The sequence below is a fragment of the Lactuca virosa genome, chromosome 9 (assembly GCF_052849685.1).
Source record: "Lactuca virosa cultivar CGN04683 chromosome 9, Lactuca_virosa_CGN04683_v6, whole genome shotgun sequence".
Lineage (NCBI taxonomy): Eukaryota > Viridiplantae > Streptophyta > Magnoliopsida > Asterales > Asteraceae > Lactuca > Lactuca virosa.
This window is the reverse complement of record NC_136434.1, coordinates 20,922,526-20,940,065: the sequence shown is the minus strand read 5'-3', so window position 1 is coordinate 20,940,065 and position 17,540 is coordinate 20,922,526. Positions and strand designations below refer to the sequence as shown.

General features: G+C 36.4%; 1 protein-coding gene across 3 annotated transcripts; it reads right to left on the bottom strand.

Moving 5' to 3' along the window:
- Window positions 1–10,114: 10,114 nt before the first annotated feature.
- LOC145137148 (RPM1-interacting protein 4-like) lies at window positions 10,115–13,107 on the bottom strand. 3 transcript variants are annotated; one of them, XM_079071287.1, is made up of 4 exons: window positions 12,903–13,107; window positions 11,754–12,266; window positions 11,117–11,302; window positions 10,115–10,375 (listed from the first exon to the last, which is right to left on the bottom strand). In XM_079071287.1, exons 1-4 carry the CDS (start codon window positions 12,906–12,908, stop codon window positions 10,346–10,348), a joined length of 735 nt encoding a protein of 244 aa, XP_078927413.1. In that variant the 5' UTR covers window positions 12,909–13,107; the 3' UTR covers window positions 10,115–10,345. The 3 variants fall into 3 exon arrangements, with proteins under 3 accessions (XP_078927413.1, XP_078927415.1, XP_078927414.1); XM_079071289.1 differs by having other exon boundaries at window positions 11,754–12,263; XM_079071288.1 differs by having other exon boundaries at window positions 10,115–10,372; window positions 12,903–13,106.
- Between the last annotated feature and the right edge of the window lie 4,433 nt (window positions 13,108–17,540).

Genomic DNA, 17,540 nt, shown 5'->3' with positions numbered 1-17,540 from the left:
TCCATGAGAAATACTTCAACGACAAGAGTGTCCCAACCTCAGGTACGTGACAATTGTCTCTCTGGTGTAACATCCCAAAAATCCAACAAATTTAAACTTTTCAAAACGACCTTTTTATTATTAGAAGTATTACAAAACCATTATTTTCAAACGTTATTTAAAATCAGGGTCTACCAAGATGCAATTAGTTGTAAAACGAAGGATGTGTACGATCACACATTCGCCTTGCCACGGTCCACTGAAGTACCTTAAACCATAAACCAAAATTGTAAGCACGAAGCTTAGTGAGTTCCCCCAAAATACCACCACGCGAACAGATAACATATACCAACAAATATCATGCATACAAAGCCTTCAGTCTAACTAGAACGTCTCCACCGGCCTACACTCTATATGGTACGCTCACAGAACCTTCATCATGACTGGACCACCTCACCGGGCCTACAGCCTATCTGGATCGTTCTTCGGGCCTTCGGCCTGACTGGTACTCCCCTCTGGCCTGCACTCTATCTGGGCCGCCCTGGGTCTCTTTGCCTTCAACACACAACATGATCGCCTCAACCCAACCACACATAAACCATGTCGACCGATACATAACAAATAAACATACATATAACATATCGATACAAACTTTACCGGGTTTGTTGACTGGCCTCACAAAGCAGTACAGTCTCAACCCAACCACATTACACAACTAACATATAACCAGTCAACAGACAATCGGGCAGATCTTACAGATCACTAAGCATAGCATCATCCTATACACCAGGATATCGATCTAATAGATCACTACAATACAATAACATGCATAACAGAATATCCATCTAATGGGCCAGCCTTGGTGCCTTTGACCCGCAAGAACAGTGAGAAAAACTCACCTTGCACTTCAGAATCCCACAGATAAAACTCTGGTTGTTGGCCCGCTAAATCCCCACGCTATAATCACAAAACATAATCCAAATAAATACTGGGATCCTAACTCATGCTAAAAGTCTGAACTAGGGTAAAATACCTTTTTACCCTCTCCATAACTTAGCCTAAGGCCAAGGCCCAAGTCAACAATCCAAAGGCCCAAACCTAATTAGCCACTCAAGGCCCAAATCATGGCCCAATTTTCCAAATTGGGCCCAAATCCCATAGTAGGCCTCCTCAAATAAATATCAGTCCAAAACCTGATAGCCCAATAGGTCCCAAAACAACTAAGCCCAAAAGATGGCCCAAACCGAAGCCCAAAGACCGAAATCCCATCATGCTGAGTACACGGGGCGTTCTCAGCTTTTACGCTAAGCATACTGGCTTAAGGGATTGTATGTTGCGCGTACAGGCTTGTACGCCCAGCGTACTCCTCCATTCAGCCCAAACTCAAAATGCTTCTTAACCAGCTAAGACATTGATCCCAAAACGTAGATCCAACTTCTTTGAGTTGGATAATCACATAAAGTTACCAACTTTACGTTCATGCATGGCTAAATGAAGCTCTTAAGCATAAAGAGGACCTAAGAAGTGACTTAATGCATGCATGTGACTAAAAATTTCATAAAGCTTGCACCTTTATGCTCTAGGAGTCGACAACAAGTTCAAATCTAAAATAACAAGCCCTTAAAACGTCTTAACTCTTCAATTAATCCAAAATGGGGCCAAGAGCATAATAAAACCAACTATGAGGATATCTAAACATCTACAAGCCAATGTATGAACTTGATACCTCAAAGAGATTGCAACAAGTGAGATGATTTTGGATCTATGACCTTCCTTCCAAGCAAAGCGCCTTCAATCTTCAAAGCTTCCTTCACCATGAGAAAAACAACCACTAAAATCCTCTCAAGGGCTCAAGAACACCACCAAGGAAGCTTAAGGGACGATTTAGGGTTTTAGGATGTTTGGGGGCTGGTAAAAAGGCCATCCCTAAAGACTCAAGATTCTTATATAGGGTACAACACATGAAAATTAGGGTTTTTGCAACTCCTCGTACGCCTAACATACGAGGTCGAAGCTTCGCGATCCAACTGTTGACTACGGTCAGCGTACGCCAAGGTACACTCAGGGCCGGTCCAACCCAATTTGAAGCCCGGGGCAAAATAAAAGATATGAGGCCCTTAATAATTTTTTTAACAACAAACAAGTTTAATTAAAAAAAGAAACCAAGTTCGACATAGCATCAACACTATACTCGGGAAATTGACAACAAAAAAACATGTGACAATGGGATCCAACAAAAAATACAGAAATAATTAATTCTGAATGAACACTACAAATCGCACAATCAATCTTTGGAACGGGGATAGCCAAAGTAAACAACTACCGGAAGCTTACCTTCAACCTTCTCAGATTGAACAAGCACATGCAATACATAATAAAATAGTATATCTGTTGATCATATATTGGTTTTCCATAATAATCTTTATTAAAAGAGTATGAGAATTACTCAATGATATAACATGATGTAATGTTCAACTAACTGTCAAGTGAATCACCATCAATTACATAATTTCAAGAGAATGCTAGCTGAAAGATAAGATTAGTTTTTTTAGCATTAAAGTATCTCAAAACAAAGGAATTATGTATCCACATCCAATCAACTAACAAAGAAATCTAGAATATAATCAAAAGAGAACAAAGCATGTAAAACCAATAGTTCCAACGAACTCAGAATATCATCAAACAATTGGTGGGTAGTGAAAGTGTGGTTGTTAATAACATTAACTTTACCACATTTTCTCAACACCTATACTTCGTTTAAGGCTTTTCACAAACAACCGTTCAATTTACTGTCCCTCTCTAAAATTGTGGATGCAAAATCATAAATCATAAATTTCAGAGTTCATCGAGTCCCAAATTGGAAGTTCACAATCAAAACTTAGAACTTGACAATGGAATATGTTTCAAACTCAGATCTAGATCAGACTTTGAAATTAGAGATTCAAAACCAAAAACTGGAGGATTCAAAATCGGAACTAGTATATATTACAGATATTCAGAGATACGGTACATATTTAGATATTAGAAAGGGGTTTATAAATTACAAGTGTCTATTGTTTACTGTTTACGAAGTCGATTCTGATAGGTCGCTTTGGGAAACAGAAGAAGTCTTTTGGGAGAATTGAGAGACTTGATTTTCCCGCTTCCATGACGAGACACAAAAAAAAATCGCTTGTAACACCCAGAATCAGAAAGACCAAGAAAAGAAAGGAAAAGCTCTAAGTCAAGGAGTCAACTCGTCGAGTTCAGGGAAGAACTCGACGAGTCGGAGCGAGATCCGGGTCATAGAGTAAGTGACCGACTCGGCGAGTCAGCAAGTGGACTCGGCGAGTCTGGTCTGGGCGAGAAAAACCCTAATCTTAGGGTTTGCACCCTATATAAAGAACATCATATCCCTCCCTCAGCCTCTTTACCACCCTTTTGAGATCCAGAAACCCTAAATCGTGAGTGAGAGTCCTTGGGAGCAATTTGGAGCTTAGATAAGTGGTTTTTGTGAAGAGATCTTGAAGATCAAGAAGCTTGGATCAAGGGGATTTACAGAGATTTGGATTATTCTTCAGTGGGAGGTCATCTTGGAGGTAATAAGCTGTTAACTTCACCCTTTTTGCATCTAGATCTATTCTTGAATGAGATTTTGGGGCTATTTTGGTAAGATTGAGATCTATTTCGGGTTTGGGGCTTAGATTTGAGGTTGCTACTTCAGATCTAGGGTTGTGATGGTCCAGAATTGTCTTAAAGCAGCAGTCAATGAATTGTTGGTGAAGCCCCTTTGTCTTAAACCCTAGCCCTAGAGTGTTTTGGGCCTTTAGCTCCTTGGTTTCACGGAAAGTTTGCAACTTTACGTGGGGGTTAGACTTTAGAAGAGTGGATCTATGGGTTGGAGCCCCTGCATGGCTCGAAAAGCCACTGTATGGATTAAGGACTGAAGAGACTCAGCGAGTCACATGGGTAGACTCGGCGAGTTGTATGATGATGGGCATGGACTCGACGAGTTGGAAGAACAACTCGACGAGTCTGTTGAAGATTGTCGTGGACTCGGTGAGTCTGTTCTTGGACTCGACGAGTCAGGTCGTAGACCCCCCAACCTCTTCTGGTTAAGGCACAAATTAGTGAGTTGAGTGGTGACTCAGTGAGTTGGACAGGATGAGACTCAGAGATCGTTGAAATCGACGAGTCTTGGGGTGACTCGGCGAGTTGAGTCGTATTATGAGAGTTTATGAGTTTAAGAACTCGGCGAGTCTATGGGTTGACTCGTCTAGTAGAGTCGATCAGGAAGGTTGACTTTGACCGATTGACTTCAAGGGTATTATGGTAATTTGGATATTTATGTCAATGGTTCATTGATGGCTTTAGGTGTTGGAGTTTGGAGCAGTAATTCGGGATTGTGCTTTCGTGGTTCAGCTTCAACAGTAGGAGGTGAGTTTCCCTTGTGTGGATGGGTCTACGGCCACAATGCCGGCCCATGTAGTAATGAGTAGGAAGACCCGGGGGTTAGCCCTAGGCACTATATGCTAGTATGATATTCAGGACCAAGGTCCAGTGATAGCGGGCGGGCGCCCAAGGAATGGTTTGTATGATAGAATATACTTGTTGTCTGTGTGATACATGTATGTGCCTGGTAGGGAGGTGAGTTTGGGCGAGGTCCCGTAACTCACAAATAGCAGAGTGTGGATGGTGTTCCATATCTCATTAGCAGCAGAGCAGGGGCGAGGCCCAAGTTAGGAAAGGAGTGAGTGTGGGCTGGGCCCGTATCTCACTATCAGAAGGAGTGTGGACGGGGTTCCATGACTCATCAGTAGCAGGACAAGGGCGAGGCTCAAGATAGGCGAGGCCTTAGAATAGGATTCAGTAGTATATGTTTGGTTATGTGTTGTGGTATGTTTATGTGTTAGTATATGATTAGCGGGCGGGGCCCAGGGACAGGCGGGGTCTAAGAGAAACAGATTTGTATCCGAGCGGGTCTCAAAGCCAGGCGGGGCCTGGAGCGGCGGGGCCATTGTAGCGGGCGAGGCCCGAGGTAGTAGGCGAGGCCCAAAGTAGCGGGCGTGGCCCAATATTTGCAGTATGTGATTATGCATGGTATGTGGCAGGTTGGGGAACTCACTAAGCTTCGTGTGCTTACGGTTTTCAGTTTTGGTTTCAGGTACTTCCCGTAGCGGAGGGAAGAGCTCAGGGTGGTCGCATGACACACACCATTGATTAGACAGCCTGGGATGTTTTACTCTGATAATGAAAATATGTTTTGGAATTAATACTCTGGTTTATGTATGGTTTCGTTTATGGTTTGACAATTATGTTTTAAGTAATGATTTTAAAGGAAATTTTTAGTCATGAATTTTGGATCGTTACATCGCTTCCATCAAAAGACGCGGAAAAAAGGAGATTCATTTACGAAGAAGTTGCTTGTATTTAAGAGAATTAAAAAATGCCGAAAATTTAAAAATGTAGACGGTGACTAGATTCGAACATATAACCCTCCTGCTTGCATCTTGCGTCTCACCCATCCCAACTGAAAATATGTTTGGTGGTTTTCTGCATATTCTCTTTTATATTATCTAAACATATATATATATATATATATATATATATATATATATATATATATATATATATATATATATATATATATATATATATATAACGTAATTTTTAGGGGCCCCGGGATTTGGCGAGGCCCGGGGCGGTCGCCCAGCTTGCCCTCCTTCTAGGGCCGGCCCTGGGTACACCTCGCGTAAGGGTCCTCGCACTAGTACGCCCTGCGTACTCCCTATGTACGCCTCGCGTACTAGGGTTTTTGCCCAAAACCCTAATTTCTTCGGAAGCCCATAACTTTTTCATTAAAAATTCGATTTCGACGATCCTTATATCCATGAAAAGGTAATGAGAAGCTCTATGCTTTAATCATCTCATGATCTCCTTAAAACTTCCCGAACAAAAATCTAATTTCCATAAAAGCTCGGACTGACACTTTACCGAAATACCCTTTGGCTCTAAAACACAAACTGAACACCCAGATCATCTAAATTACGTCACCCACAGCCAAATGGGAACGATTCGAGATGGGGTGTTTCAACTCTCCCCCACTTAAATTAGATTTTGTCCTCGAAACTAGTCCTTACCATTCCCGACATGCCAGAAAACCCGAGCAAGACGACCACAACCCCGAGCATACCACAACCTTCCTAAGGAAACCAAAACCAACCCTAGCAGGGTTCTCCAACCCAAAGATGGACGAATCCTTCCCAGCCTAAACAATCTCATGCATAATAGTCACATATTACTCAACCTGAAATCTAAAGTCTCTAATTGGTCTGACTCCCCAACAGACCGCCTATACTGAACCAATGCTAATTCCATTTCACTTATCCATCAAACTATCTACTCAACTTCTGATTACCCGAGATTCCTACTAGAAAACATAATCGTAGACCATCTTCTGCTGCCGACAAACTTTTGCTTGACCAAAATGGATTAGATATTCTTTCTAGAGAAAGCTCACCAAGATGATAACAATTTCATGAACACAAAGAGCTACAAGATACTGAGTTCCTTAACTGTTGGACCGATACGATGCTGATATAATTCTGAATCCCTATAACTTGCCCGACCTTCACACGATAGAACCATTCCAACGCACAGTCACAAGAGCCTTTTCTACCATCCGAACTGAAAACATCTATTTTTACCATGAACCCTCCAGCTGATGCCCTTGGCATACAGATTCCTTAACCCACACCTCACTGAAATACATGCCTTGCACGAATACACTCGTGATTCCTAATGCGAGTTTCCACCAAGAGCCAACTCGAAAATGGCGACTCATAAAATTTTCTCATAAACCCTTCCCTAAGACCAGTGTTGCAAAAATCGGCCTACTCGGTCGACTTAATTACAATGTTTAAGTATATTTTTGCAACCAAAGTTTGTTGGTTTTTATCAAATATATACGTTAATTCGTACCAATTTATTTACACTTTTATACAATAATACATAAAAGTCGATCAATATTTGTTAATTATCTATAATGAAGTCATAAAATTATGAACAACTCTTTTAATTTTTTTTAAAAAAAAAGAGAAAATTGCAAATTTAGCCAAATAGACTAATTACTTTGTGGAAAATAGCAAAAAAAAAAAACCAAAATTGCATTTTTAGCCACTAAAATCGCAGATGGGTATAATCCATCTGCGATTTCGCCATGCAATCTGCGAACGTACAAGTGGCTAAAGCACAAACGTGCTTTAGCTACTATGTCCATTTGCGATTTCCTCTCCTTTTGACCTGCGATTTTGTGATTTTTTTTTATATATATTTTGACTACGAAATTGTTAGATTGACTACAACATTTTTTTGGAAAATTTGTTTAAAACATCTCTAAGGAAATCGACCATGATATCATCCATGATAGCTCTAAGGAAATCGCAGAGAAAGAGAGAGTTTCTCCAAGAAAGAGTGAAAAATGAAGACAATAAAACGTTTTTATACTAGATCCCACGAAATCGCGGATGGACTTCACAAAATCACATATGGACTTTTCCATCTGCGAACGTACAAGTGCCTAAAGCACATATGTGCTTTAGGCACTTGTACGTTCGCAGATGGGTTTAATCCATCTGCGATTTTAAGGGCTATTTTTGTAATTTGAGTTTTTTTTGCTATTTTCCACAAAGTAATTAGTATATTTGGCTAAATTTGCAATTTTCTCTAAAAAAATCGATTTAATTAGATTTTAGTTTATTCTAGCAGCCTGCAGATGCTAAAAAAACAATCTTCTTCTTTCAAACTGCAAACGTTTGGTCCACATATTCTACTGCAGAGGTCTGCAGATATGATTCGCAGATTGCAGACATTTTGCTTCATAAAGAACAAACAGCACATAATTTAGGTGGTGAGGATTTTGATAATCACTACATGAAGGAATTTATACAAAACATAGTGAAGGCAAGGTTAAAAGTTGTTTTTGAAAAAGCAAAGAGGGATTTGTCCTCAACAACTCTAGCTTTAATCGAGATCGGTTGCTTTTTATAAATGCATTGATTTTCCGACTAAATATGTTGAGTGAAATTCGTGGAATTGAACTCAACTCTCTTTGACATGTGTATTTAGATTGTGGTTAAATGTTTGGGTGATGGAAAAAACGCAACAAAAAAAATTAAAAAACAAATAAATAAATAAAAATATGTGGATGAGGTGGTAGTTGGGGGATCGAATAGGATTCCGAAGGTACAACGAATGTTGACTAATTTATCATAATTCATTTTGTTAGCCATTTTATCATATTTTTTTCGGTTTGACTCTATTAAACTTCTAGTTTATTACTATCCTTATATTTTTCATATATTTTTTATTTATTATTTTTTCATTATTTATTTTTATATTAATTTTATTTTATTTTACCAAAATTTTATTTTTTGCTAAAAAGACAAAAACTTATATAGGCTAATTTTGCAGATGTTACATATCTGCCCACACCTCCGACACTTATCGTATTGAAGTAAGAACAGTAACTCTTGGATCTATTACTACTATACATAACCTAACGGCACATATGGTATTGAAGCCAGAACAACAATAACTCTTTAATATATTAGTATGAGAAAATTATATATCCTCCTACTTGTGTTCCTACAAATCATCCTACCTAATTAAATGATGACACATGTCATTTTAGTATATTAAAATATCATTAAATGAGCATTAAATGTGACACATGTCATCATTTAATTGGGTAGGAAGATTTGTAGGAAGAAAAAGTAGGAGGATATTTAACTTCTTGTATGAGAAAATTAAATATCCTCCCACTTGTGTTCCTACAAATCATCATACCTAATTAAATGATGACACATGTCATTTTAGTATATTAAAATATCATTAAATGAGCATTAAATGTGACACATGTCATCATTTAATTGGATAGGAAGATTTGTAGGAAGAAAAAATAGGATGATATTTAACTTCTCGTATGAGAAAATTAAATATTCTTCTACTTGTGTTCCTACATATCATCCTACCTAATTAAATGATGACAAATGTCATTTTAGTATATTAAAATATCATTAAATAAACATTAAATGTGATACATGTCATTATTTAATTGGATAGGAAGATTTATAGGAAGAAAAAGTAGGAGCATATTTAATTTCTTGTATGAGAAAATTAAATATCCTTCTACTTGTGTTCCTACAAATCATCATACCTAATTAAATGATGACACATGTCATTTTAGTATATTAAAATATCATTAAATGAGCATTAAATGTGACACATGTCATCATTTAATTGGGTAGGAAGATTTGTAGGAAGAAAAAAGTATGAGGATATTTAATTTCTCTATTACTATACATAACCTTAGGTGTGGGAACAGTTAAGGACGGGTGCAAATCTGTGTTTTGTTTTTGTGCACTTCGGATCATATTTAATTTCGTGTATGAGAAAATTAAATATCCTCCTACGAGTGTTCGTACAAATCATCCTACCTAATTAAATGATGACGCATGTCATTTTAGTATATTAAAATATAATTAAATGAGCATTAAATGTGACACATGTCATCATTTAATTGGGTAGGAAGATTTGTAGGAAGAAAAAAGTAGAAGGATATTTAATTTCTCTATTACTATACATAACCTTAGGTGTGGGAACAGTTAAGGACGGGTGCAAATCCGTGTTTTGTTTTTGTGCACTTCGGATCATATTCATGATCATATCCACAAGCATTTAACCCAGCCCCAACATCTAAAATTTCATGAATTTTTTAACTTATCAATATGCTTAATTGAAGGGCTTAGTGCAAGAAAATGCATGATACTTATTATTTTCATAACCCATTCAAGATAACCTTTCGAGTGTGGTTAAATTTCACATAAAGTGATTAAAATGGTCATTTTTGTACATCTTTCACTTTTTGCAAATAATCATTGATGAAATTTTATACACAACGTAAATTGGTGTAAAAACATTGATAGGATACATTATAGTCTAGTGAAATGAAACGAGGTTTTGAGCCATACACATCCAATCATTCTCAGTCTCACACCCGTTTGTAACACTTTGTACCTGCCCTGTGTGAAATAAGATGAAGCGGGGGCCGGAAAAAATAGGCCCGTTTCCATCCTTACTACCATGCAAAAATGGCTAACCAACATCAAAATGAAAGAATATATACTTGTTTCGTTACAACCAAACATATAAAATTAAATTAAATCCTCATGTCGCAAAAACAATTGCACCCAAAAGAAAAACAAAATCACACTTGCAAATATGAAAGAAAAGAATACGTGGTGATGTATGCATATATGAAGCTAACTCTGAATATACAGATCTAGCCCTTTAGAGCTATTCACAACAAATCTTCCAAAATCTTTACTCACTTCGACCATGGGAAGCAGAAGCACTGCTACAAAAGAAACCCAAAACAATGCATCACAAATAAGCAAACCAAATGGAAACCGGCATGAATAAGAGATTAAGAGTTGCCCCTTTCAATTTTGATCGTTAATAGAAGTATATAAATAATTAAATTTGTGGTATAAAATATTAAAATAGCACATTAAATAATTTTAGGTGTCCCAAAATAAAATAAAATAAAAACCCAAATTGCGATTTCTTTTATCATGGACGGCAATTTGGTCTATTCAAAAAAAGAGAAGTAAAGTTGGCAAATTATTTATTATTAAAAAATCTATATTAGATATGAGGGCTTGGTTGGACTTAAATTGGATAAAGACTTTGCAACAGCCGAGAATTCATGGGCCATATGCATTCACTCCGCGAAGTGTTGTATTTAACTATGAATTAGATAATTTTTGTTTTACACAATAATTTTCCTCATAAAGGGGAAAACCAGAGCAACTTTTGAAACAAGCGTTGAAGAATTAGGATCAACATTAAACCGAATATTTATGTTGCATAAATAAAAGGTGTGTATATGTAACGTTAGTCGTAGATGAAGAAATACATATACAAACTATTGCTTTAATAGATAGTGGAGCCGCTATGAAATATATCGAAAAAGGATTGATTGCTAGCATAATCTGCATGCATCCCCTTAGCCCAAGGTTTTAAACAATCATTGTAACCATGTATTGTTGGAACATATAAAAAAAATTAAGCAAAGATGATTAAGAAAACATCATACCTTATTATTGGGTTTTTGGTCACGTGGAATGTTGTAATTTGGTCTTGCATCTGAACCAGAAGTCATGGGTGATCCAGTTACACGTTCCTCGCGTACCTTGTTGAAGATATGAGTGTAGTTGTCTGCAGACGAAGGGTTGTTTTCATCCCACTCACCAAACCTAGGAACTGCAGCTCCTCTATCCGGCTAAGAGTCAATCATAAATTGCTACTATTAGGTTCAGAAACATCATCCAACTTTCATTGATTAATTTATTACACTAGCTTAGTTCATCCTTTTTTTTATTCAATTACAACAATGTCTTTTTAATATAAAACATTTTTATACAATAAAAAAAAATAAAAAATACTATGTTATAGAATTTGCCTTTAAAATTTAGCAACTCCCACACAAATCTTGCATTACATGAAATAGTTATGTCATGTAAGAAAATGACGTTTACCCACTAGATCCATATTACATACTTTTTCTATAAAAAGTAATAGTAATAGGTAGAAGTAGAATTAGGTAAAATATTTTGACTTTTGATGTCAAACCAACTAATATTTCAAGTTTTCAACATCAATTTGACATGAAATTGTAAATTTAAAACAAATTATTTAAAAATTTAAAGCGAAACAAAAGTCAAAAGGCTTACAGAGTCTTCGCCACGAGCTGGTTTCATTCTTGACCTAGAGGGAGTCCCATGGCTACTATCATAAGAATTCTTTCCTTCATACGCCGGAGATCCGCTACCTTTTCCGGCGGTGACCTTTGCCTGATAATGGGGATGAAGTGGTGACCGGTCAAAACTATTTTCAGATCCAGCACTTTGTTTCACCGGACGACCTGCCGCCGTCCCTTGACCACCGCGCTGATAGGCGGATCCACCAGAGGTTCTCCGGCCGGCGGTATCATTAGGTGGTTGATACTCATTCTCTTCCCTGCTCGGCCGAACCGCACGCCTGCCGACAGGTTCTTCCGGTTGAGGTCTGGAGCGAGGAGGCGTCGGAGGGGTTTTATCGGCGAACATTTCAGGGTTTTCTTGTGGATCGTTTGGATTGATCATCTTCCCACCGGTTTTACCCTTCCGAGCTTTGTCAAAGTAAACCGTATAAGGAACATTATCTTCGCTTTCCCAGTTGCCGAATTTTGGTACAGTTGGACGCTGCTGTTGAAATTTCACATCAGTTTTTACTTGAAATAACATTCAAATGTTGAAATTTCTCATAAACAATCAGCCATTTGTCACTAAAATTTCATCAGTTTAACGCCAATAAACCTCAATCTTGTTCTTAAGTTGATAAGTTCGACCATTAACATATCTCATGAACTACTGTTCGTCAACCAAAGTCAACCCAGCAACAATATATTTTGGAAATCATCAATATCAACAAGGATCTAAGTAAAATTTCTAAGTAATTCTCAATCATATCATAAGCCCTTCAACATTAGATTCAAACAATGATATCAACGACAAATTTCTTCAGCGACATTGACAAAACACCCGTCGCAGAAGTAAAGTCAACTCTTGACTTTTCATGACTCAATTGGTATTTTTCAAAATCAAAATCAAAACCTGATTACGCATTGAAGCCAAATCGAATTGTTTCTCTAACTACCTCAATATTGCCAAATCTAGAAGCAGGGTAGTTGATTAATTAAGAGTATTATGTAGACATCATAATCAGGTCAATACAAAGAATCCATAGATATTAATTAAAAATTTCACCAAAAATGCAATTACTATGAGAAAACATAGAGAGATTAGAAGAAGAACGATTCATGTGGAAGGAGAGAAGTTTACCGCCATGTCTATTTATGAAGAAGCTTGAAAGAAATCCGAAACAGAAATAATTCTTCTGCAGTTGACAGAAAAATACTAACGATTTTGAAACCTTATTTTAGTAATACAGGACCTGAAACTACCCCCACCTCGCGAGTTCGTCGGCTCCCTCAGGAGAGAGAGAGAGAGAGAGAGAGAGAGAGAGAGATGAAATAAAATGGAGGAATGAAGAAGAAACCGTCTTCAAAGAAGAAGAGTTGTTTATCAACCGTTGACCGGCGCCACCGGTCATCTTTGACCATTATTCTTTTTCTAGAAAATTTTATTACCAAAATTTACTGTATAGATTATTTATCAAATTCAGTGTCGACAAATAATTGGTAAAAGGTACTATGATATCGTTCAAATGATATATTCGTACTAGAGTTGCATACAGAAATGATCCTCACGGTTTACTCGAGTTCACGCTTTTAGTCCACCTTTTTTTTTTCATCTGGTCTATATAAAATAACTATTTAACCTCCTTTAATATATCTTTCTTTTATTTTTATTCAATTTTAATTTTAATTTAAAAAGAAATCTCTGCTCTCATCCCATCATGGTGCTAAAACTAATCGTTTTCTAGCATTTGCATTCAATGTTTTTTTTCTAGATTGGAAACGTATTGTGAAATAGATTTACTCACTAAATCAACCCTAGGTGTTGATGATTGAGGTGGGTTTGAGGTTGATTTTGTAGGGAATGAACTTCAAAACTTACTATGTTCCCTGAAGGCTTAAGTCATGTTCATAAATGTTAAATGAATTGGGAATTAAGGAGGGAATATTACACATATTTATAGTTACTAATTACAAGATCAAGAAAAGGGTGATGATGTTTACAAGTTCTTGGGATAACATTTAGGATGTTAGTTTGACGTTAGTAAACTCATATGTATTTTTTAGTTTGACGTTAGTAAACTCATATGTATTTTTTAGAAGTTCTTGGGATGTTATTCATATATGAATTGACTATGCGTTATTTACTATTTTATTCAATTATGAATAAAGAATGAGTTTTAATATAAATATGATACAATTTTGGGTTGTAGCGATTAACTTTATCTTGTTCTAAACGAACAACTTGGACTAAAGTTTCATGTACTCATATAGAAGTTTAGGTGGCTTGGCTAAATGGAACGATGGTCAAAGATGTATCAAACGAGTCAATCCCAATTGAACCTTGTCCACTTGGTACATTCATATGTAGTTTCATTTTTCTGCAACACTATCATATTTTCATACCGTGTTGTATGGTCCTATTGAGTTATGGTGAAGCCACATAAACAATTTCCTCAATAAAAAACTTAGATTGAGACTCAAAGCTTGTGTGTATATGTGATCATACCATGTTCACTATATATGTGTAGCGCATTGTGCTTACCGATATACCTTGACATGATGATCAAATCTTGGTCGTTACCTAGAGGGTGAAGGTCGTAATCTAAATCACTTTCGAGGGTAAGAAATTAGTAGTAGATAACTTCTATTTAGGAACCAACCATACATGTATCTACGTCGTAGAGCTTCAGTGAACTTCCCACCATGGTGAATCCGAAGGGCAGTGATGTTATCAGTGTCGGTTGTATGTCTAAAAAAACGTTCAAAGAAGTTAAGTTGTCATTAAGCATACAAAAAGCATACTAGGGTAAAGATCATTAAAACCCATTTCGAACTTACCGTAAAATTCATAGACATCAGTTTGACTTGACATTGCAAGAACATTCACATTGTTGGAAGAATTCTAGAAACCATGTAGTAATCAAAAGGATTTTCTTTGAAGATGCACTGAAATTTTTTAATCGCCAAGCGTGGAAGGAAAAATAAAGACAGTGTATCCTCGATGATGTTAACCGACAACTATGGATGACCGGTGATAATGTATGCTATACTTACATGTAATTATGGCGCGAATTCAATTAGATAAGAGAGATAAAAGTAAAAGGACAACTTTTCCCTTACATGTTGTACACGTGACAGGGAGAAAACGACAACGTTCAAATAAAGTTTGCTCAAGGGATGGGCACTATAATAAATAAGAACCGCATGGACCGGCGGTATAATAAAAAAAAATTGGACCAAAATAGTCTATTATATCAAACCACATAGACCATTTATGTAATTTGTCTTTATATATAATTTTGTTAGTAGAGGCCTTTAAGAAATTAAATAAAGAGAACCCAGCTACCTCCCAACCGCTTGTATTGTAATTGGCTCATCCAGTTGTATCGTTCGCCGTTATATCAAAGTTTTTCCCTTTTTTTTGTTAATACTAATTGAATGGAGTGGTTGTTTTTGTTAATATCCACTAAAATAAACTATTTATTATTTAAATCATAATCTAAGTTTATTTATAAAATATTCCAATATAATTCGAATTATTTTTATGTCGTTTGATCAATATTGTTTTTATCCTAAACGCCAAACATTCATTTCTAAATTCCGTATCTTAAAATAAAGGGAGAATTTCGTATATGCCCTTACTAAACATCTAAATATCATATTTGCCCGATATAAACTCTAAATATCATATTTATCCTTCTTAATCTTTTAAAATATTGGATATGCCCAAATCTATTTTTTAAACATTTTTAATCAGTTTTTATATATTTTTAATCGTATTAATTTATGAGAAAATGCTAATTGACTAAATTGCCCTTCAATATTAAAACCATACATTTGACTACATTCTTTTCAACGAAATAGTACAATTCCTTAGACGTGTATGTGTCTGTGATTACAGTTCTTTTCAATGAAGATGAAGTGATTTTTTGGTGCAAAACATAAACTTAAAAATGTTGAGAAAATCAAATAGTGGGGATGTTCACCGATCAAAACTTCATGATGCAAATTTTAATTGTATTTTGCTTAAACCTCCTTGCCTTCGGTGTTGTGGGCGTATCATCTCACTACCATACCTCGCTTTGAGTTGGAGATTTTCCCCTTCTGTTGTCACTATGGAGTTCTGATTTCGGCCTCGACACTCAACCTCCGGACTCAATATCGACAATTTATCTGCAAAAATTGTCGGTGCCTCAAACATTTTTCTTTCCCGATTATTCTCCGAACATGGGTAGCATACTGATATGATAACTGTTAGGAGATATCTCGCCTAGCCCTACTCCATGTTAGACCAGTCCTATGAGATATCATTTTATCATACCATTCGAACGGGAAGACACACAATCATCTTCGGTTCTCAATCCACCTCGACGTCGGTTGACAGCCGGACCTGATTTTGATTCTCTATCCGGATTATGAACCACAGTTACATTTTCAACTCATGACCAGCTTCCGGTCATGCTCGTTTCCTCAATAAGCTACCAATTACATTTGGCACTAAAGACGTAGATACTTCTTTCTTTAGTTTTTTAAGGGGGACACTATGCCCACTAATGAGTAGTGCCATAAAATGAAAATGGTTTCCATTTAAACGTTGATAAATTTATACATTTGGGGGTGGGCATTGTACAATTCCAACTCATACAAAATTCAAATCGTGAAATCAACATTGACTGGTGGTCGTAAAGGGATGACAATAAGAATAGTTCAACATAAAATATTTGAAGAACCCATTGCAAGAGTTAGGAAGATGCAATAATCTATCATACTCTAACCATGAACAATAGTCTCCAATCAAAGCCACAGCTTTACAACAGAAGGATCTCAGTGGATTAATTGAAGCACTTTATCATTATTTGTGCCCAAATATTTATAGCATATTAACCATTTACTTTGATCATCTCTCGTTAGTGCAATTAACTTTGCTTACGTCATTTATGGTACAATACAAGCATGAAAAGTAGGGGATTATAACAAGGGTACATAACACCTACACTTATCAAAGGTACATCTATAAATCCCTTTTTGAAACATCAAAATAGCAGGGGTTTCAAAAAATTGATGTGAACAAATCAAACAACATCACAAAAGAAATTGTAGAGAGGGAAATTAGGATTAGGGTCGCATTTTATTTACCTGTGCGTGCGACACAACAAGGGAAGAAACATCGACAACAGGGAAGAAGTGTGATACCATCGTAAGGAAAATAGAGGTTGCAATCAATGTTATTATGTGATGTACTGCCAGTAAGGGCATTATTGTCCATTTAATATCTATTTTCAATTATAATGATTTAAGGTTATAAAAAAGAATTATAAATCAATAAAAAATAATCAAAAAAATAGATTTGGGTAAATTCGATATTTTCAAAGATTAAGAAGGGCAAACACGATATTTAGAGTTTAGACCGGGCAAATACGATATTTAGATGTTTACTAAGGGTATATACGAAATTCTCCCATTAACAAAAGAACCAACCCTTTTTTGGTATTTAAAAAATAACAAAATGGTTTGAAATGCGATGTTAAGGATCTAGATAGGGTTTGTAAACGAACTGAACGTTCAACGAAATGTTCGTGAATCATTTGACGGGAAGTTCGTTTATGTTCGTTTATTTAATAAATAAACGAACATGAATACAAATTCTCGTTCGTTTAGTTAAACGAATGATTAATAGGGACAGCCCATGGGGAGTTCAGAAGGTGCCCATGAACAGGGCCTAAAAAATTATAGGGCCCAAATTTTCTTTAGCCATTATAATATACTATGTTCAGGGCCC

Bases quoted from the DNA above. Each gene is read 5' to 3' on its own strand.
- LOC145137148 (XM_079071287.1), bottom strand. The intron at 11,303-11,753 runs GTAAGCCTTTTG...ATTGACTCTTAG, and splicing joins CAGCTCGTGGCGAAGACTCT to CCGGATAGAGGAGCTGCAGT. The intron at 10,376-11,116 runs GTATGATGTTTT...TTTCTTTTGTAG, and splicing joins ACCAAAAACCCAATAATAAG to CAGTGCTTCTGCTTCCCATG.